At 44.2% G+C, this 21,703-nt stretch overlaps 1 protein-coding gene across 4 annotated transcripts in view; it reads left to right on the forward strand.

Moving 5' to 3' along the window:
- ZNF710 (zinc finger protein 710) overlaps positions 1 to 21,703 on the forward strand; it is a 66,872-nt gene that overhangs the window by 1,675 nt on the left and 43,494 nt on the right. For 2 of the 4 annotated variants that reach the window (XM_072737286.1, XM_072737287.1), the window contains exon 2: positions 437 to 475. The exons of 1 other annotated variant lie outside the window; for it this stretch is intronic. In XM_072737286.1, the coding sequence (XP_072593387.1) occupies positions 471 to 475 (5 nt within the window). In that variant the 5' untranslated portion in view covers positions 437 to 470. Of the gene's footprint in view, positions 1 to 436; positions 476 to 7,669; positions 7,776 to 21,703 lie in introns of those variants that run through there. One more of the 4 variants, XM_072737289.1, reaches the window with a different exon arrangement.

Consider the following 21,703-nt stretch of genomic DNA (forward strand, 5'->3'; position numbering starts at 1 on the left):
TCAATTTCTCCCAAGTAGAGGGCCCCTGGGCCTGCTTCCCTGTTGTGCTCTTATCAGGGGCCTTCAAAGGACCGGGTCTTATGGGAGAAGGGAAGAAAACCACCCCTAATTGTCATTAGACATTAGAATATGTATTTTGAGCGATTGTGATCAATCCATGGGCCTGTCCAGTTTTGATTTTTGAGACCAAGTATGATTATACCTTTCTTACTTGTTTTAAAGTGAATATATTGTTTTCTAGAGCTTTCTTGGTGGTTTTGTCACCTGGGCCAAGCACCTGCGTGACCCATAAGTAGTTACCTATAGTTCCAGATGCATTCTTGTTCCAGAAACCTGCAGGACCTAGCTTTCTCACAGGAGGGTAGTGGGAGTAGAGCTGCTTTCTTTTGAGCAGGGGGAGTTGGACATTTGGGTCACTTTTTTTTTTTTCCTCCAGGCTCGCCTGGTTGCCCACCTGTCTGTGGAGAGAGATGCGGTAAGTTGAGGGGAGGGCAGGTGCTTACCGTTCTCTAGGCAGAGTCCTAGGTGAGTCCTTGTCCTGTGGTGTGTGGCCGGTAGGCCATTTGTTCTGCACTTGGGTCACTTCCATCCCAACCTGGCATTTCCTACTGAGAGACTTATTTTACGCTGTCTAGAGATAAGGAGACAGACAAGGTCTGGAATGGTTCTCGAGTTGAAGGAAGGGAGACTAATAGGACCACCAGAGATTTTGCATGACTTCTATTTTAGGTTTGCCTTGTGGCCTGGAGATATTTCTATCAGAGTTTTCTTTAAAAGTTCAAGTTTGAAGTTAGAAGGGAGTAAATACACCAAGGAGAAGTCAGGTATATCTCAGAGGATGCTCCTCACAGGCTCTTCATCTGGCTCGCAACCCTTAGACTTCAAAGACCTCAGAGATTGTCTAAAAGAAACTGAGGCACAGAAAATCTCCATGCCTGGGGCCACACTCTGTTGGCAGAGCCAGCACTTGAACATGAGCTTTCAGAGTCCATTTCCAGTGCTCCTCAACCCAAGGCCATGGCCTCTTACTGCTGGGAATCCTGAATCAGGCTCTGTCCAAAGTGTGGCTCTGAGAATAATGAAACCATGGGTGTATGCTACCTGCATGAGACAGGTATACGGAGCACCCCATTGTCCAGGTGTTTAAACACACACTCTGTTCTGGAGGATTTGACAGGCCAGCATGACTGCTAGGGAACCAGGAGCAAAGTCCACCAGTTCAGTGGGGCAGGATTTTAATCACTGGGATGTTCCTAAGTCACACTCAGCGCTTTTTGATCTGGCGTGCTTTGTACTTGTGTGCAATTTACTTAAGATTGGTCTGTGGAGAGGAATGGGGGTGAAGGAAGAGCCAGAGACCTGAGCTGATATCAGATCTCTTACTGGAGTATCAGCTCGTGATGGTAGAAAGCCTTTGTTCGTTGCTTAGCCCCCTGTGCCCAGAACAGAGCCTGGCACAGGGCTGGCCCTCAATAATACCTGGTGATTAAGTGTATTGGGCATTGGGAAAAAGACCTATCTCTCAAGGAACCCACGAGTGACACACAGAGGCGGGGACAGGGAGGTGATTGATGGGACCTGCAGAGTTTTGCAGTGAGTCATGGCTTCAGACAAGCTCCAGACAGGTAAGGCAGGAGCAGCAGGGAAGAGTCGATCCTGAATAGGTGGAGCCACTGGGTAGAGATTGTGCCAAACAATAGAGAGACCTTGAATTGTACTGGATGGAGGGAGAATAATAATAATCATGGATCTGGGACCAGGCTTGTGCTGTGTATTTGTTCTGTCCTTTAGTCCTTGCAGCTGCTGCTCCCTACATCATTATTCCCATTTGGCAGATGGGGAAACTAGACCGCAGAGTAGTTGTAGTCACTTGCCCAAGGGCACAGAGCTGATACCTGAACCCAGGCCAACTGACCTCAGACTTTGCCTCCTTCACGAGGTCAGGCATCTCTCTGCCCACACCAAAGAGCTGAACACTTGGAGCTTTGGGGTTCCTCAGAAGGATGGCAGTAGAAAAACTGAAAAAGAAACTGTTGGTCTGCAGAGGAGTGAGGCTGGACAGGGAGCGTGGCCTCTGCTGTGGTTGCCGGGTCCCGTACAGTGCTCAGAGACCATTTGCCCAACGAAGATTCCAAGAGAATGCTTCTTTGGGAGGCCTAACTGTTCCCTAGGCAGAGTGGCTAGTACCAGATTGGGGCTCTTTTGCACTTGATAGACATTCAGGAGATGTTCTTCTTTTGAAAGATGCTTTTCAATTTAAATTTCAGTTGGTATGTGTTTGAAACTTGGGGAATTCTAAAGCTAGCAGCGTCGTTGTTGGTCTTGAGGCCTCCAGAAGGTGTTTTCCACGTGTATGATCCATCCCTTCCTATTCCAGAATGCTGGCCCAGGCCATTCCAGACCACAACAGTCCCCCTTTGGCTGATAGTATGACTTATCACTCTCCGTGCTGGGCCCGACCTCATGGAGCTTGTAGTCTCCCTGGGAGACAGACACTGAGCTAATAATTATACAAATACTCTTTAATTACAGTTGTTATAAATGCTTCAAAGGGAAAAGTACAGAGGCCATGGGAGCTGATAATCAGGGAGCATGGAGGGGAAGGAGGAGGCTTTCCTGAAGAAAGAGCATTTAAACAGCCACAGGAAGGGTGGATGAGGAGGCTTTAACTAGGGTGGAATAGTCTGTTGACTGTGACATAAACTCCTGCTTACTCTCAGTGGCCCATCTACCCCCAGCAGCAGCAGCAGCATTGCAGCCTAGGAGCTTGTTAGAAATGCAGAATCTGCATTTTAACACAACTCCCCTGCATGGTAAAGCCTGAGAAATGCCGAAGGAGTCCAAGCACTGAACCGGCTAAGTTCTCAGCTTTGCTGTGAATGAGTTGGGTGGCCACGGGGAAGTCACTTCTCTGGGTTAATGAGGGAATTAGATCATCTCATGAGTTCCTTCTGGCTTCTGTCATCTTTGGCTTTTCCTGCTTTGTGCCATTTCTAAGCTTATTAAGAGTGAGGGCCTGGGCGTCTGCAGTATCCACCTCTGCAAGGCCTTCGGTGGGAGCCCAGCAGGCACCAGTCCGTGCAGTGGTCTGACTTCAGCCAATGCTGGACAGTGGCCTGACCATCAGAGCTTTGCAGAAGGACCAGAATGATTCGGAAAGAGCATGTGGAGCTTTGTTGCACACAGAGTGATAGTCTTAAGGTGACCCAAGGAGGATTTGGCCTGAATCAAGAGCAAAACTGGCAAGGGTCAGAAGGGCTTTGGGGAAGAAAGGTGTAACATTTCTGCCAAAAGCGGAACCTGAAACGAGGGAGTTGCTCAATAGGCCATTGCTTGTGAACTTAAGACTTGAACCATTGCCACAGAGTTTCGCGCCTGAGATCCTCACATCAGCATAGAGAGGACCAGAGGGCTAATACCAGTGGTCCTTGAGCCTTGCGGCATGGGGGGCACCAGCAGCTGTGCAGAGGGTTATGTGCATGTATGTGCACTTTGCTGGGGAGAGGACCCATAGCTCTTGCCAGCCTCAAAGGGATCTCTGGCCTCCTGGAACTAGGGGTAAATGCCTCTCTTAACTAATCTCACCCAGCTCTCTAATGACACAGCACTTAATATGGACCAGGCACTAGTGTAAGCACTTTCCACATATCTGTTCATTTAGGTGGAATAACTTTCCCGAGGTCAGGTGTCAGAACCAGGCCTGGCCCTGAGTAGTTGGGCCACAGAGCCCCTGCTCACAAAGCCTAACTTCGTAACAGGCCTTGTACAGGAATTAGGGGAGAACTCTTTTGGTAGAACAGAAATTGAGATTACGGAGGCCCCTACGATTACCAGTGTCCCTCAATTGCCCATGCATAAAACAGAAAGGAGACCTGTTACAAGCTACACCAGGTTGCCAGGCTAGCCCATGAGAGCCTGTGTCACTGTTGGGCCCAACTCATTTTTGTTTGCTAAAAAAAAAAAAAGAAAAAAAAGAAAACAAGGCAGAAAGATACTTGAAGCAATGCACTGTCAAATAAGGGGTGAGGTGGTGGCTAGAGATTAGGGCAGACTCCAAAAGGGGGATCAAAAGATGTGAGAAGCCAGAGCAGAGCCAAAAACCTATGTCGAATCAGCAGCTTCAAAAGGTAAAATGACTGGTTCTTATTACTTACTAATTAATGTGTGTAGCTCGAAGACCTGACCCTTCCCCCATCCCCAGTGCCTTACCCCCAACTACAGAGGCCTTTTGTTTTCTCTTTAATTCATTTCTGTGCTCTGTGCATTTTTATCAGTGTGTCTTATCTTTATCATCTATATATTTATAAACGGAGTAAAAGGACTATTAGAAGTGGGTTGACCTCTAGGGGGGTTTAATTCTGTCTTCTGCAACCATCATCGTAAAGGTATCTCTGATATTAAATATATATGCTCTATTGTGTGTATATTTTGGGAGTACTGAGAGAGATGTTGGAAACGGGAGGATTTTCAGCACAGTTGGAAGCTGAGAATAGGGGATCCCGTTGTGGTGGCCCGACCACATTCCCTTTCTTCCTTCTGCACCCCCAGTGTGGAGTAAGTAGGGGATCAAAATCAGGTAAGAATGATCCCCACAGAAAGCAGGAATGTCCACCCTCCAGATTTACATGGGAAACTGTAACTTCTGTGATGACTCTTGGTTATGTGTGGTTTGTCCTCTGGGTCACATCTGAATGCCATCCGTGACCCCATCCGATTCCCCGGAGGGCAGCCATGGGATAGGCTTCCAGATAGGGAAGGCTATCCTGCATGTGTTCGGTAAAACACAAGAGCCAAACCTATCATAACCTCCTCACATCCAAGCCAGCCTCTTGAAAAGCATCAGGTACCCTTTGGAGGTGCTGGTAGGTTAATCCCACTCTGTGGTGTTTGATCCTGGGGTCTCTGAGTTTACATGCCTCACTGCCCCTCAGGGCCACATTCACTAGCCACAGACCATGAGTTCACTGTGGACTTGCCATTAATCTGAAAGCAGGTCACGTCTGAAATTCAGAATTCTTCCCATCTCTCACCACTGCACCCTTGAAGCACCCTTGGCCCAAGTTGGGGAACCAGTGCCTACCCACTGGGGGAACATGCCTACCATCAATTCCATCCCTAGATCCCCTGTATCCTGCCCTAGCTGCCTCCATAGGCCTGAGCACATCCTCCTGTGCCCCAGTCCCATACCTACAGGTACAGACACACCTGTCTCCCTCTCCTTTGGCTCTACCTCTCCTCAACTCCTGTATCACTTTCTCCCCACCTAGGACTTCACAGAGAAGAGTTCACCCATTCTGTCCCTGCCTCCTCTGTCCCCCTTTTCTCTCTAGCTCTGAAACAGCAGAGTATTTCACCCCCCACTCCTACCTGCTCTCACAGGGACCCTGACCCATCCCCTAATCCCACCTGGCAGTCCATTTGGAGACCTCTACTTACCTGACTTCTCCATAGCAGATGCTGTTACAGAGAGTGTTGGCTTGTCACTCTGGGCCCGCTTCCTCCCTCTCTGACCCTGTTTTCTGCCATTCCCTTCTCTCCTGGCTACACTGGGTGCCTCAGCCACGGTTCCCTGCTACTCTTTCCTTTCCATGTCTGGTTTCAGCCTGCAAGGACAGGACTCTTGTCCTATGTCCCTGTCTTCCTGTCTCCTATAAACAGTTTCAGAGCTAGGTTTACCTTGGTTATAGTTTTAGATATGGATTTCTTTCTACCATCTTATTTTGTGCTTTCTGTTTCTTCTTTTTCTGATTCTTCATTTATTCCTTATTTTTTTTAAAGACTTTATTTTTAAGTCATCTCTACATCATGCATCCCAGGGCTCAAATCCACACCCCAAGATCAAAAGTCTCAAGCTCCACCAACTGACTGAGCCAGCTAGGAGCCCCTGTTCATTCTTTTAAATCGATTAAAAGGGTTTCTTTCTTTTTCTTTCTTTCCTTCACTCTGTTTTTTCTCTACTGCTTTGCAGTTTATACACTGTTTCTATTCTTTTGATGCATGCAGATTGCAGGTTTAAAGTTAGTCGGTGTCTTCCTTTTCTCAAATAATACAAGGACCTTGGAATGCTTTATATAAAGTCACATTCAGTTGTCACACAATGGTTTAGATACATCTTATTTCTCTCTTCAGTCACTCAAATCAGGCATTCATTCATTTACTTATTTTCACGAACCCAAGGTCATGACCTGAACTGACATTAAGAGGGACACTCAACTGACTGAGCCACCCAGGCGCCCCCAGGCTTTTATTTTTAATGTTCTATACAGTTAACCTTTGCTTCAATTTTCCACGTATTTTCCATTTCATTTACTTTTACTTTTATTGCTCCTTGCATCTCCAACCTACTTTCTGGGATCAGAACATCACGTAGTAAAGATTTTTTAGTCATAAACTTTCCAGTTTCTGTTTGGCAAGAATTTTATGTCATCCTTATTGTTAAAGTATTGTTTTAGTGGGTATAAAACATTAGCTTGACAGTCATTTTCTCTGAGTATTTAAAGATCATATTCCAGGGGCGCCTGGGTGGCTTAGTCGGTTGAGCATCTTAACTCTCAATTTTGGCTCAGGTCAAGATCTCGGGGTCCTGAGATTGAGCTCCACACGCAGCACAGAGCCTGCTTGTGCCTCTCCCTCCCTGCCCCACTCTCCCCCTGCTTTGCATGTGAGCATGCACGCATGCATGCTTGCTCTTTCTCTCAAATAAATAAATAAAATCTTTTTAAAAATAAATATATAAATAAATAAAGATAGTATTCCATTGTCTTTTGGCCATTATTGATGTTGAGAAGTCTGGTAGCACAATTACTGCTTTTCTTAGATAATATCTTCTGCCTGGTTGTTGGTGGGGTGTGTGTGTGTGTGCACTCATTGGTATGTTTTGCAGTACACTGTTAATTACTTAGGAGTGGATTTGAATCTCTTTGGCTAAGGATTCATTGGGCTTCCTGAAACCAAAGATTGGTGACTTTTGTCAATTCTAGAGGATTTTCAGCAGTTGTCTCTTTCGAATATTGTCTCTCCATCCCTATCTCTGTCTCTGTTAGATCTTATTCTATCCTTTATATCTCTTAACTTTCATTTTCAATTTTTTGGTTTTTTGTAATGTTTTCTAGATAATACCTTACTTATCTTCCAGCTCACTAATTCTCTCTTCAGTTATCTCTAATCTTCTGGTTAGCCCTTCCATGGAAGTATTTTTAATATCAGTATTAACTCACAAATTTTAATATATTTGATATGTTTCCATTGGAGTTATTATTTTTTATGTTCATCCTTTGAGTTTTTAATCTGGATGCTTATATTTTTTATTTCTGTGTTCCTATTTTATCCTTTTCTGAGTATGCATGGTAGTTTGTGTTTTGTAGTAATATCTTACTCCTTACTTGTATTTTTAATTCCTCATTTTATTAATCACATTAAACATACTTATTTTGTATTCTGTATCCACTAATTCCAGTCTCTGAAGTGTATGCAGGTATAGTTCTGTTGTATGATAATTCTGCTGATTTCCACTCTTGAGAACTTGCTTCCCATGTGTTTCATGATTTTTGTGTTTATTTTTAAGATTTATTTGAGAGAGAGAGAGAGCATGCCATGCGCACGCACACACACACACACGCACATACATGTGATGGAGAGAGGAGAATAAGGAAAAGGGGAACGAAAGAGAGTCCTCAAGCAGACTCCTCACTGAATGCTGAACCCAACACAGTCCTCAATCCCAAGACCCTGAGATCATGATCCAAGCCAAAATCAAGAGTCACACCCTTAACAAGGTGAGCCACAAGGTACCCCTGTATGTGTATCATGATTTTTGATTGTGAGTTTATGTTTGTTAGAATTCTATCTGTGAGAATTCTTTAAGGTATGGGATGAAAGTACATTCTTCCACAGTGGATATGTTGCTTTCTGCCAGGCACCTAAAGGCCCTTCAGATGGGTCCATTTATTTATAAGTCTTAGTGTGCAGTTTTGAGGGCCTGGCAATGACCACAGATCCTCAGAGGAACCTTTTCTTGAAAATCCACCCACAGCTAACACTAGGCCAGATTACTTCCTTCCTGACTATATACCACGAGACACCCCACTTTGTCTCATTGTTCCCCTATTGCCAAATACTTTCTCTCCGTATTTGGACAAAGTCCTGGTCATGCCAGGCCCAATTAAAAATCATGTATCTTCAAAAAAAAAATCATGTATCTTCTAAAAAAATAATAAAATAAAAATAAAAACTGTGTATCTTCTGAGCTTTCCCCCATGCCATCCCTTGCAGAAATGACTTGTTCTTCCACATCCAGTGGCCACTGTTGCCTTACCTCTTAGCCTGTAGGTGTGTATGTTTAGACTCCACACACTGGACTCAGCTTCCTGAAACCTTGAGCTGTGTCATTTATTTCTGGAGCCCCAAAGCCTGGTTCACTGTTGGGCATAGTAGTTGCTTAATAGATACCTATTGATTGAGCAGAATTTATGGGAAAATCAATTCTTCTTTTTTCTTGGATAGTAATTTAAAAAAAAAATCTAAGCACTAACCTGCTCTGTAATCTTGGACAAGTCCATTTCACCTTTTTGGAGCTCAACGTCCTTATCTATAAAATGAAGGGACACTTCTGAGATTTCTGCTTGCTCTAAGATGCTGAGATTCAGCACGATCTGCATGATTGTCAGTCATGATAACATGGATCAACCCTTGGCTCAGGAATGGAATGAAGGGATATGAGGGCCATGTAGAGAAAGAGCATGATTTGAGGCAACTAGGTGGGATTTGGAAGACAAAAAAGAGAAGGGAATCAGAGGTCAATTAAAGGTAATTTGATATGAAATAAAGATGGCAGGATCCCGGGTGACTCAGCGGTTTGGCACCTGCCTTCGGCCCAGGACATGATCCTGGAGCCCCAGGATCAAGTCCCACGTCGGGCTCCCTGTAGGGAGCCTGCTTCTGCCTCTGCCTGTGTCTCTGCCTCTCTCTCTCTCTCTCTCTCTCTCTCTCTGTGTGTGTCTCGTGAATAAATAAATAAAATCTTAAAAAAGAAAAAAAAGAAAGAAAGATGGCATTTTAAAATTTGTGACTTGAGACATCTTGATGGCTTTTTAAAAAACAAATTATAACACAATAGATTTCAGATCGCTTAAAGATGGTAAATACAAAAAAATGAACCTGGGAAAATACTATGGCTTAAAACCCAGAAGCCATAAAAGAAAATATTGATATATTTCTTCACAAAGTAAAAAATTTCTGTGTGGCTAAAGTCATCATAAAGGGAATCAAAACTGGAGAACATTTTTGCTATGCAGGTCATAGAGCTGGTTTCCTTAATACCTAAAGAACTCCTACAAATCATTAAGAAAAAGACCACCTACACAATTTAAAAAAAAATATTTTATTTATTTATTTGACACAGAGAGGGAGCATGAGAAAGCACAAACGGGAAATGGGAAAGGGAGAGGGACAAGCAGACTCCCCGCTGAGCAGGGAGCCATCCCAGGACCCTGGGATCATGACCTGAGCTGAAGGTAGACGCTTAATCGACTGAGCCACCCAAGCACCCCTCGACCCAACTTTTTTTGTTTTATTTTATTTCCTCTTTTTTTTTTTTTTTTTTTAAGTAGCACTAGACCCAACATAGAGTTCAAACTCACGGCCCCAAGATCAAGATTCGCGTGTTCCACCAACTGAGCCAGCCAGGCATACCCTCAACTCAGTTTTTAAAATAGGCTAAGAACATGGACAGTTCACAGAAAAGGAAATACAAATGGTTCTCAACCATGTAAGAACATGTTCAGCCCACTACTAACTAGAGAGATGCAAGTTAATTCCACCATGAAGAAGTGGCAATGGGAACAGATACTCTCACAACTGTCGATAGAGTGCATATTATATAGAGAGGATTTTGACGATATTTATTAAAATCCAAAATTCACAAGCAATTCTAGTTCTGGGAATTTTTATCACAGGTTTGTTGCATAACATGCAAAATGAGCATTTTTCAAGATATTTCATTACATCTTGCTTGTAAAAGCAAAAAACAAACAACCAAACAAAAAAACCCTTAATGTTCACCAGGAGGGAACTGGCAAATAAACTGTCCTTTGATCATACAATGCAATACATGCAGCTGTAAAAAAAAAAAAGAATGTGAAAGCTCCCTATGTATCCATGTGGTCAGTTGATGTGGTCCTGGTCACTGAGATAGTTTCTTAAATGAGAGAGTACAAGATAGAAGGCCCAGCAATGTAATAGCTCTGCAAGGTTACTTTTTCTACATTTCGAATTTTGTGCCTTGGGCATATCTAGCCGAAAAAAAAAAAAACAAAAAAAAACGGTATTTTTAAAGAAGGAAGTTAGAGTAGAAAAAAGGAAGGGTGGGTGGGAAGAAGAATCTCACCTTTGCTCTGCATTTTTCACACAGGTTATTTTACTCCCATCAACAACTCCCAGTAACGTTACCATTTTTATAGACAAAGAAACTAAGGTTCAAGTCTGAAGTGACTTGCACAAGTTCATAGAGAGCCTCGGAACCTGGCGTTGAATCCCGTTATCACTCCAGAACCACTGGGCTCCTGCCTGTAGATCAGTATTTTTTCTTTTTCTTGTTTTCTTCCCTTATTTTTAACTGATACCCCATTGGTCAGAGACCAGTGGCTATGCACTGTGGCCTAAGGTCCGCCCCTCCTGAGGGAGTGAGTGTGAAGCTCTGTCCCACCCACCCCAGCTGGCTGTCCGGCTCACAAATGCCTATGGGGCAAAGCTCAGACACTAGGTGGTAGGGCCAACCCAGAGCCCAACCAGCCACATCAGACACAATGAGGAGGATTAGGGATGGGCTTTGCAGTCCTACCTTTGAAGTTCCCAGCTTTTATCAGAGTGTCTGAACCTTAACATTATTTCAAGGGAGCTTTTATTACTGTCTATGAACTGGCCTCAGGTAGGTACCAGCTGCTGCCAGGTGCCAAGGGAACACTTCCTGGTGCCTTAAGCTGGGGCTTTCACTTTGTTAGATGGTGAACTTTGTAGGGCTAAAGGTACTTGGTACTCAGAAGATTCTGGAAGAATACTTTTCTGTTTCTATTTTTCTATCCAGAGGTGCAACTGGATGGCATCCCTTTAATTAAAGGGAAGGAAAAATGCTTGCTTTCTTCCTTTTTTTTTTTTGGTCTCACAGAAATACCTCCTATGCTGTTTTCAAAGTAGAGTATTGACGGCTTCTTTTTTTGTCAAGGAGAAATGCTGTAGGAGAACAAAGCTAAAGGTGTTGGCCATATATAATATGAGGCTGTAATTTATAGGTACAGCTTCACCCGGGGGAAGAATTTGATGTCTTTAAGAGATATAAAATCATCCAGCACCACCTGTACTCGTGTGTGGTGTCATATTTATTTTCTAAGTTGGAGTCATCATTTCTTAAGAAATAGGCAGGGTCCTTTGGGGCTGAGGAATGCTTTTGGGGGTAAGAAGTCTTCAGGTTCTGTGGGCCTGAGCCAACATGTCCAACTCCCTGTCACAGTGCTACTTGGCATCTTTACAAGGGATGCATCCTAATGACCCACCCTGTCCATTTTTGTTTGTCTGGCCAGTGGAAGTGCCTTGAATATCACAGAACTGTCCCCATGTAAAGTTTGTACCCAGCTATTTACTGAACACACAAACGGACAGGAGGCACCCAGTATATATCCCTCAAATGAATAAACTTTGATATTTGAGGTAGACTTTAAAGCTTTTGATCATAAAGAGGACTGGAGAAATAAAGATGTCTGCCATTATTCCTCCTTGGATTTTCCTGATGCTTGAATAATTAAGACCATCCTCTGTAGAATTTTTCCTTCTTTGGTCTTTAGGTCATCTCTTTCAGGCTGAGGCCAACTTCTGTAAATGGTGTGCTGAGTACTCTCAATGCCCTCAAGTGTTCCAGTCCATTATCTGCCTGTGTTCCAGCTCATTCTCCGGGAAAACTTCTATGTAACATCAGCTAAGTTCTTTTGCTTTGGTTACAGAGCTTGTCAGAATTTGTCTTCCAGGCCCTTGTTTTATTTTATCTTTTTTTAATTTTAATTTTTTAAAAGATTTTATTTATTTGAGAGAGAGAGAGAGAGAGAGAGAGAGAGCATGAGTTGGGGGAGGAACAAAAGGAAAGGGAGAAGCAGACTCCCTGCTAAGTAGGGAGCCCAACACAGGGCTCAGTCCCACAGCACTGGGATCATGACCTGAGCAGAAGGCAGGCACTTAGCTGACTGAGCCACCCAGGTGCCCCTATTTTAATTTTTTTAGAAAGAAAAATACACATGTGAGCAGAGGGAAGGGGCAGAGGGAGAGGGAGAGAAGAGAATCCTAAGCAGACTCCCCAGCGAGTATGGAGCCCATGCAGGGCTCAGTCTCATGACCCTGAAATCATGACCTGAGTCGAAATCAGTAGTCCCTCGGTTAATCAACTGAGCCACCCAGGTGCCCCAAAACTCACCTTTTAGAGCTTTTATACCTTGGTTGTAAAAATTCATTCCCTATACCCAGGTAAATTAACCAGTCTCAGCTCAGGAACGGGCCTGTTTTTTCCAAAACCTCTCTTTCTTTTTGGATTTACTGTCTAAAGAGATGGCTGAAAAAAATAAAAAAATAAAGAGATGGCTGTTGTCCTGTGTCCTCCATGAAGGACAAAAGAAATGTTTGTTTTGCCTTTTTTGCACCTTGGCCCCTCTGCTTGCTCTCCTCTTCCTCCCCCGGTGGCAATTATTTGAAGGATCTGGACTGAGAAGTTGGGTTCTGAGTTTTCTGGGGGGTTTGGCTCTCTGCTCATGACTCACACCCTGTCTGCATGCAGAAAGCCCTCCCGGAGATTTTAATTCCTCCTCACTGGAAACTACCCCTTAGTTCTTGAAAATATTCTTAGGCGGTTTTAAGATATCTGTGTTCAGTTTGTTTGTTTGTTTGTTTTAAATCCAGTTCAGGTTTGAATGTCCAAGGAATGAATAGTCTCTTGGCTCTTGGATCTCTTCCTTTTGTTTTTTAGAAAATAGATTTTATTGATTTTTTTCTTGTTACAAAGAGATTTGTGATTTTTGCAGAAAATTTAGGAAATATAAACAAGCAAAAAGAAGAAAGAACCCTCTATAATTATTAATATTTTGGTATATTATATGCCCTCCCACTCTATATTTTTTAATTAAAATGAGATCATACTGTGTGTATCTTCATGTTACTTTTTCTTTCTTTCTTTCTTTCTTTCTTTTTTTTTTTTTTTTTTTTTTTGCTTTTCCTTAACAACTTGTGATTAAAATTTTCATGGAGTTAAACCTCTTCCTCCAAGTCACTTTATTATTATTTTTTTTAATTTTAATTCTAGTAGAGTTAGCATACAGTGTTGTATTAGTTTCAGGTGTGGTGTAGCAATTCAGCACTTCCAGGACTTCCCAGAGCTCATTGTGCCCAGCTCACTTTAAACGGCTGCATAATATGCTTTCGAACAGAAGAATCATAATATACTTAATCAGCCCTCCTACATTTACATCATTTTCTCTTTCTCTGTCTTATAAGGAATGCTGTGGTGAACATCCTTGGGTGTTTTTGCCCACAGCCTTGATTATTCCTTGGCATCTGTTTCTAGAACGGAACCCCTGGCCCAAGGACACAGTCTAAAGTCTCTCTCTCTTTTTTTGTTTTTTTTAAGATTTTTATTTATTTTTATATGAGAGACACAGAGAGAAAGACAGAGACATAGGCAGAGGGAGAAGCAGAAGCAAGCTCGCTGCAGGGAGACTGATTCGGAACTCGATCCCAGGACCCCAGAATCACGACCTAAGCCAAAGGTAGACGCTCAATTGCTGAGCCACCTAGGCACCCCTAAAGGCTCTTGATTAAGATAGTTAAACTGCCCTCCAGAAAGGTTGTCTCATATTTTTTACTCCTTTTGGGCAAATCCAAAGTCATTTTTCTTTTAAACCCCGGCTGTGTGGTTCTCAGACATCACTTGCCAAATGTTGAGCACCTGTTGGTGGAGAGCCAGGGGTCAGGGAAGGTCTGAGCTGAGCTGTGATGGAGAAAGTCCCATCCTTGCCCCTTGGTTAGCAGTGAGACTCTAGGGCTGTGTCTCCCCGGACTGTAGGCAGCTGGGCAGGCCCGCAGCTCCCCAGGGAAACCTCAGAATGCCCTGGACAGTGCTGGCTTTGAGGGCTCAGAGTCTCTCGGGGAGCTCTGACAGTCTCCCTTCCAAGAGGATGCTCATAAAGCAAACATCTGACCCTAACACCAGAGATCAAGGCTACCCCTCCCAATCTGGGTCGGGGTTTGGGGTCTTGGGTCGGGGTCGGGGTGGGGGGCGGCTTCCTGTACTGGCCCCAGGGGGAGTGCATCTGCCCAAGCCTCCAGCCCCGCCAGCCTGACTCCTCCACCATTGCCCTGGCAGGGAGGGAGGGGGCCAGGAGGGAGGTTTGATGGAATTACTGAGGAAGTAACATTTGCTTAGGCTAAATCGAGCCTTCCTGTTCCAGCTCCACGCTCGCTCTTCCTCCTTTTCGGCTCTCTTCCTCCTGCATGTCAGCGTGTTCTTTATGGTAGTTTTCGTTGGCGTGGCCTCTGAGGACCTTCCCTACTTCTTAGCTTCCCTCTTTCCTCTTCTCTGCCGCTGACACCCTGACTGATGCCCACCCTCCAGATCTAGCACATTCAGGCAAGTCCCTGCCCTGCTCTGGTTCCCAACCCCCCTTCACCATACTGTCAAGAAGGTGACCCAGTCCCGGCCTGCCCATCTTTCCCGGGCCTGGTGGGAAGGCTACAGGGGTTCCTGGAGGCCCAGGCTGCTCCCCTCCAACCCAGAGACACAGTATGCTAGCTGTTGCCCATAGGGTTACAAAAAACAAAACACACAAAACCCAGCCCCCGGAGATGAGGGACAGACGTTTCAGTTTCTATGAACCTGTGTTGGAAATGAGAGGCGCGGGTTAGGAGACGGAGGCTGGAGGTTTCCCCTGGGGTGGGCTTTGTTTTAAAATTTAATATGCTCTTCCTTTCTCTCGATGCACCAGCGACGGCTCCTGGCTCTTTTGTCATTGTAGCCTCCGTTATCTGTCTGCTGGATGAGATCTCTTATCTGCCCTGTCCTGGCTCTCTTCCCTGAATGGCCCATCGCCATCCCACACTCTCGACCCCACCTCACCACCGCCACCCCCATTTATGACACATTGTTAGAGCCCATTCTGCCACCTTACGTAAAATGGAACTTGTCACTTTGCTTCTGAGCCGATTAAGACCTGGGGAAAATCTGGGTCCGCTTTTAATGGTGTTGGACCCACCAAAGGCACAAGCAGTGGGCAAGTCTGGTGTCCCACTAGAGGGGGTGTAGAACCCCACCCTGAGCAGTGGGTCCCAGGGTGGGGGGCTCGGCTCAGGGTGGCCTGAGACAGTCATAGATTTGCTCTCGTATGTGTTCCACCTTGTGCCCTGGCACCTTCTTGGCCCAGGGGACTCTGTAGGACAGAAATGTTTTCAATGCAGAAACATGGAGCTGCTCTTTTCCCCACAAGCTCTCCATGAAAGTGGGCACCATGGCAAAGGGGGGGATATTACTTTCAAGCCACAAGACTCAGGTTCACGGGAGCCATGGCTTTCTGTCTTGGCTCATCATCTCCTACCCCTGATGAGGCACAACCTTCCTGCCAAGCCTTAGTTTCATGGCCTGTGAAATGGGTTTATAAGCCTACTTTGTATAGCTGTGCTGTGTGCTGTGTAACACATGGTTATCACTGTGACCTGAGTACCGCAGGGCAGTGAAGTCAGGGAAGAGCCATCCTGAATTGTCTTGTCTCTTATAAATCTCCTTACTCATCTCTTTCTTCCTTCATCAGATCAGCAAACATTTACCAAGTACCTACCATGGGCTAAACTCTGTGATGTAAAGGGAAATGACAGGGCTTTTGTCCACAGTGAGCCCTCAGCCAGAAGGAATATTGGTTATGCAAACAAGAGCATGGGAAGTTAGGAACATGCTGGGAGCAGGGGTGTGTGCAGGGAAGACTGCCTGGTGGAGGTGGTATTTAGCCGAGGCTCAGCAGGCAAGGGGAGCGGGAGCCTTCCATTGGGTAATGGCACAGCCGAGGCAGAAAGAACAGGCACATGTGAAGACTCTGGTGATTTGGTGTGGATGGAAGATAGGATGTATAGGTGGGATGGTAGGAGATGGGGCCGGAGGTGTAGGTAGGGGCTGATCTGGGAATTTGTCCAAAGGCTTGGACTTGATCCAGAGGCTAGGCAGAGGCCCACATGGGTTCTGAGCAAAGAAGCAACATGATAGATCACTGGCATGAACCAGGGGACTTGGGACTTTTGTTGTTGTTAAATCCATGTGGGGAAATCCTCTTGGAAATGTTGATCAGAGTGGAGATCCCTGGGTGGCTCAGAAGTTTAGTGCCTGCCTGTAACCCAGGGCATGATCCTGGAGACCCTGGATCGAGTCCCACATTGGGCTCCCTGCATGGAGACTGCTTCTCCCTCTGTCTGTGTCTCTGCCTCTCTCTCTCTCTTTCTCTCTCTCTCTCTCTCTCAGAGCTCTCTCAATCTGTGTGTCTCTCATGAATAAAAATCTTAAAAAAAAAAAAAATGTTGATCAGAGAGTTGAGAAACCCCTCAGAGGAATAAGTATAGCACTTTTGCTTGAATTCCTTCTCAGTTCACCTAAAATTTCAGCTTTGCACCAGTTGTTTACAGATAATTTACAAAAGTACATTTTCTATGCTTGATTGTATTTCTTAAAACTCACCAAGAAATAACCCCAAGTAAAATTTTTCACCAGGGTGTGTTCCTAATACATATTTATAGTTACCAAATTGACTTGAGAATGTAGGAAGATCTTTTGAAATGTTGCATGAGTGCACGAGATCTTCAGGCTGGGTTTCCCTAAATCCTGGCAAGAGAAAGAAAACCAGTGCTTCTTCAGCACCTGCTCTGGGCCAGGCACAGGGCTAGACTCTTAATTCAGTAACCCTGCAAGGAACAATGTTCCAGACTCGTTTTAGAGGCAGGGAAACAGGTTCACGAAGGTGGCCACTTTCCCAAGGCCTTGTAGCTGTAAGGGATGATAGGGGGATTTGAACCCAGGTGTGAATAAGTCCAGAGTTCACACTCCATCCATTGACCCACTCTGCCACCCAACCCCTGGAACACAACAGAACAGTAAAGCAGAACATACGGAGGTGGGCCAGATGAGCCACTGGAGAGCCTGCTAACTTCTAGATAAAAATTAAACCGAAAACACGAGTTCACTCCCATCCTCCCTCTGTAAGTTCTTCGGCTGGCTGACGTGCTGAGAACACTGCTTTCCTGGAGAGCATTCTTCCAAAGGGTGGTAGCTCCAAGTCCTTGGCTGCATTCTGATTTGGGTATTTCAACCTGCTGTGTAGATGTTGCATGGAGCAGAGGGCAGGAAGTTGGTGCCTACAGGTGGCATCAAGCTTAAACATAGACATGCTTAAAGGTCACTGCTCAGAACATCCAGAGTGGTGGGCAGTACTCTGCCTGGATGTAGGAAGCCACAGGAACAGCAAAGGGGGGCAGGCAGGGTTTTTAGAGAAAGGATGTCTGTGGCTCTTTTCCCTGGCGGCATCATGAGACCCTCCACACCTCTTACCTGCACCTACCCAGGTAGTGAACGCCCTCCAGAGATAAGACACTGCTGGGAGTTGGGCACACACCCAGGGCTCTCTGCCTACCCCTGCCCTGCTTTTGGCCCTTGCTGTCTTCTTCGCCTGGCCCCCTTAATACATTCCGTGTGGGGAAGGTACCTCCATCAGGATTCTCTTCCCGGGCTTTCTAAGTATCTCCTCCCTATGATGCAGGTGGCCCCAGACTACCCACCAGACTGGGCAGGGGGCTCATTGGAAGCCAGTCGAGACATCTGAGGGTCCTCCTGCCCCAGCATGCTTTTCTCCTTCCTCCCTGCCATTGTCTTCCAGTGCAGAGGAGTCGGATCAGTGGGGATGGAGGGCAGGGAAACAGAAGAAAGACTCCAGAGTGAGGGACTCCTGGTAATGGTAATGAACGTGAGAGGGGGAGTCAGCCCAAGTGGCTGGCTGGGCCAATGCACCTGTGCGGCATGCTCACTGGCCCATGGTTCTGAAAGAAAGGTCTCCCGGGAACACCTGGACTACCTCTCCACTCCCTGTCTCATCTTTTTCCCCCACTGTCCCCTCTCCCTCAGCTTCCCTCCTTGCTTCCTTCTCAGGGTGGGCAGCCACGGAGCAGGATCTCTCTGGATCTTTTCAGAGTTGCTGGTATTGGAGGGAGCTGTAGGAGCTGGTGGAACAGCCAAGGGGACCGTCAGCCACCTTTTCCATTTGCAAGAGCCCTGGTGGGGGAGAGGGGCGGTTGGCCAGAGTTGCTCCACGTTCAGCTCTGGCAGTTGACCTGGGGTTGAAAATGTGGTTTTTTGGCTAGGCCTTAGAGCTCATATAGGAAGCGAGAAAATAAAAGCCTACATGGGTCAGTTGTGGCAGTAGGATTTTGCAGTTTTTTTCCTTTGAGGAAGAACTCTGCCATCACAGTAATGAGGGCAAGCTCATTTGTGAGTAGGGACTACGGAGGATGAGGGTGGCTCTCCTGGGTACCCCCCTGCAAATGAATGTCCTCCAGAGGGGACCTCCAGCACCAGAGTGACTGTGAGTCCCGCACAAGGGCCACCATCTTTGGGAGTCATTACCATTTGGGGTCCAAATCTAGGCATTCCTCAGGTTCTTACTGGTGACTTCCTTGATTCTGGCCAGGGGGAGTTTTGCAAAAACACTTGAGCTACAGAGCATTTCTCTAACCAAAGCTTAGGTAAATAAGCATTCAAAGAAATCTTATTATTAAAATAGTAAATCTTACACTTATATAGAAAATTTAAAAATAAAGGAAAGTGTCAGGGTGCCCAGGTAGCTCAGTGGATTGAGTGTCAGACTCTTGATTTCAGCTCAGGTCTTGATTTCAGGGTCGTGAGTTCAAACCCTAAGTTGGGCTCCACGCTGGGTGTGGAGCCTACTTAAAAAAAATAAATAAGAAAAGAAGAAACATACAGGAAAGTAAAAATTGCCCATAGTCTCCTCAACACCAACACTGTTCAGTGCCTTTATATATTAAGTCACAGCCTTCTTAGTGTACATATTCAAATATACTGTATTTTAAGAATGTTTAAGAGCACATTGAACTTTGTATCCTCTTTGTCTTTCATTTGACGTCATATTATGGCAAGCAAGAACTTTTGCAAAGCGCTTGGGCTTTACAACTGAGCATATGCTTTGCAGACATTTCTGTCAGCCACCAGTAACCAACTATAAGAACTCATGTTCCACCCACAACAGAAATTGTGCCAGTCGGGAAGTCCTTTGATCATCATGCAGTAAACGTAGCCAAAATAATTGTAAATTTAAACAGACTAAAACTAAAACCCAGCCACTTGAAAAATTTAAAACCCTCTCCGAATCTGTTTGGTCAAGGAAGAAATAAAGACTATAGTGACAAATATTTGAAAGCCTTGAAAACCAGAATGCCACATAACCAAACCTCTGGGAGGCAGCTGTCGCTATTCTTGTAGACTAAAATGCTTTTATTATTAAGAAGGGAGACGGAAAAAGAAAATAAACCAAGCATTAGCCTGAGATCTTAGGAAAAAAAGAATAAAAAACAGCCCCTAAGGAAAAAGGAGAGAAAAAAAGAGTAAAGCCCGAAATAAATGAATTAGAAAGCAGAAACACAGTGAAATTAGCAGATACATCCAAGAACTGATTCTGTTTTTAAACAAACAATAAAGTAGACTAACCTCTGGCAAGTCTACTTGAGAAATAAAAAAGAGAAGAGAAAAAAAAAATAGGAACAAGAAAGGGAATGTCGCAATAGAGACATTTTAAGAAATAAAAATGTAGGTGTGATTGGCTTAAGTTTGAAAAATCTCTATTAAATGAAGACTGTTCTGAAAAAATATATATGTTGTTAATGGAGAAAAAAAATTTGTGATTGTTATCAAAGCACTGCCTCCTTTACCCTAAGAAGTCACCGATCCCAAGTGTTTTTGTTAGGTAATTATTTCAAATTTGATAATACTGATAACATTAAGCTATTCCATGGCTTAGCACAAGATTGATGGAATGATCCAATTCATTCTGCAAAGCAAAATAAGCCTGATATTAACCATGGCACAGAGCGTATTAAAGGATGGAAATGTTATGTCGGAAATAGAATTCAATAATGTATTAAACAAGTCATCTACCATAACCCAGTGGGGGCAATTGTCAATATCAGGAAAGCTTAATATAGTAACTACGTCATGCTAATGGGTTAAAGAAGTAAAAACGATTGATTCCAATATATGCAGGGGAAAATTGATTAAAATCGAGCAACCATTTCTACCTAATCAATACACCAAAAAAGGAATAGAAGGGCACATTTGTAGCATGATGAAGAATATCTATCTCAAACCAATAGCCAATGTTATAATTAACCATGAAATACTAGAAGCATTCCTGTTGAAACCAGTAGTAAAGTGAGGAGGCCTGCCATCAGATTCACTGTCTAACCTTGCTTTTAAAATCCTCAATAATACTGAAACAAATATATACGAAAGAAGAAGTAAACATTCCATATATACAGTTTATACCATATCTTGGGCTAGAGGTTGATTTCCAAAGTTTCGAAGTATGAAAGTCATCAAAAAATCCAACAGATTTGACTACATTTAAAAAAGTGTAACTGCTCTGTGAATTCTACAAAACAATTGAGAGCCTAGGGAAAAAGATTTTATCATAAGATACCCTAAAGAGTTAATATTTTGATTCTACTAAGATCATATCTATATTTGTTTTCAAAACTCAAGATTTAGGGGCCCCTGGGTGGTCAGACTCGTAGTTTTGGCTCAGGGTCATGAAATCAAGCCTGAAGTCAGGGTCCACGCTCAGTGCAGTGTATGCTTAGGACTCTTTCCCCCTCCTCTCTGCCCCTCCTCCTTCAAATAAATAAGTAAAATTTTTTTTAATCAAGATTTAAACTTGAAGAGAAAGTGAACAGACAATAAAATTAGCAAATATATGCCCCATTCAAAGAAATGCTGGGTGGTAAGCTCTATGAGGTCAGGGACCGGATCAGTTCACTGCATCCCAGATATTGTACTATTTGTTGAACAAATAAATTAATGCAGTGCAAGCTTTTAAAGTGTTACATCGTTTTTTACCTTTTAAATTATTTAAAGCAGAAGTTTTCATCAAGGTTTTATACTGAAAAATTGCAAGTATATAGAAATGAAGTAGTACGGTAAATACTCATACACCCTTGACTAGATATAACAATGACATTTGCTGCAATTTTTGCTTCATCTGTACGTGTAGTTTTTTATCTGTATGTGTAGTTTTTTTTTTTCCTGAATCATCTTGAAGTTGCAGAATACATAACACTTCTCTGAATTACTTCAGTTGTGAATCCTAAATTTCCGAGAATTTAGCTAGCTGTGCAGAGGATTTGGGAAGCTCCTGCACCATCCTCCAAGGGGTGTCTCTGCAGATTGTCCTAGCCCTTTAGGAGGCATTCAGGAGTCATAGTCATGACCTTCTGGTATTTACGAGAAAAAAAAAGTATGTATTTATTGTCAGGCCCCGTGCTGGGTGTTTTACTGATGGTCTCCAGTTTAATCCTCTTCACAACTGTATGAAGGTGGTGTTATGCCCATTTGGAGGGAAACAAGTTCAGAGAGGTTAAGTGA

Source organism: Vulpes vulpes, chromosome 14, assembly GCF_048418805.1.
Source record: "Vulpes vulpes isolate BD-2025 chromosome 14, VulVul3, whole genome shotgun sequence".
Taxonomy (NCBI): domain Eukaryota; kingdom Metazoa; phylum Chordata; class Mammalia; order Carnivora; family Canidae; genus Vulpes; species Vulpes vulpes.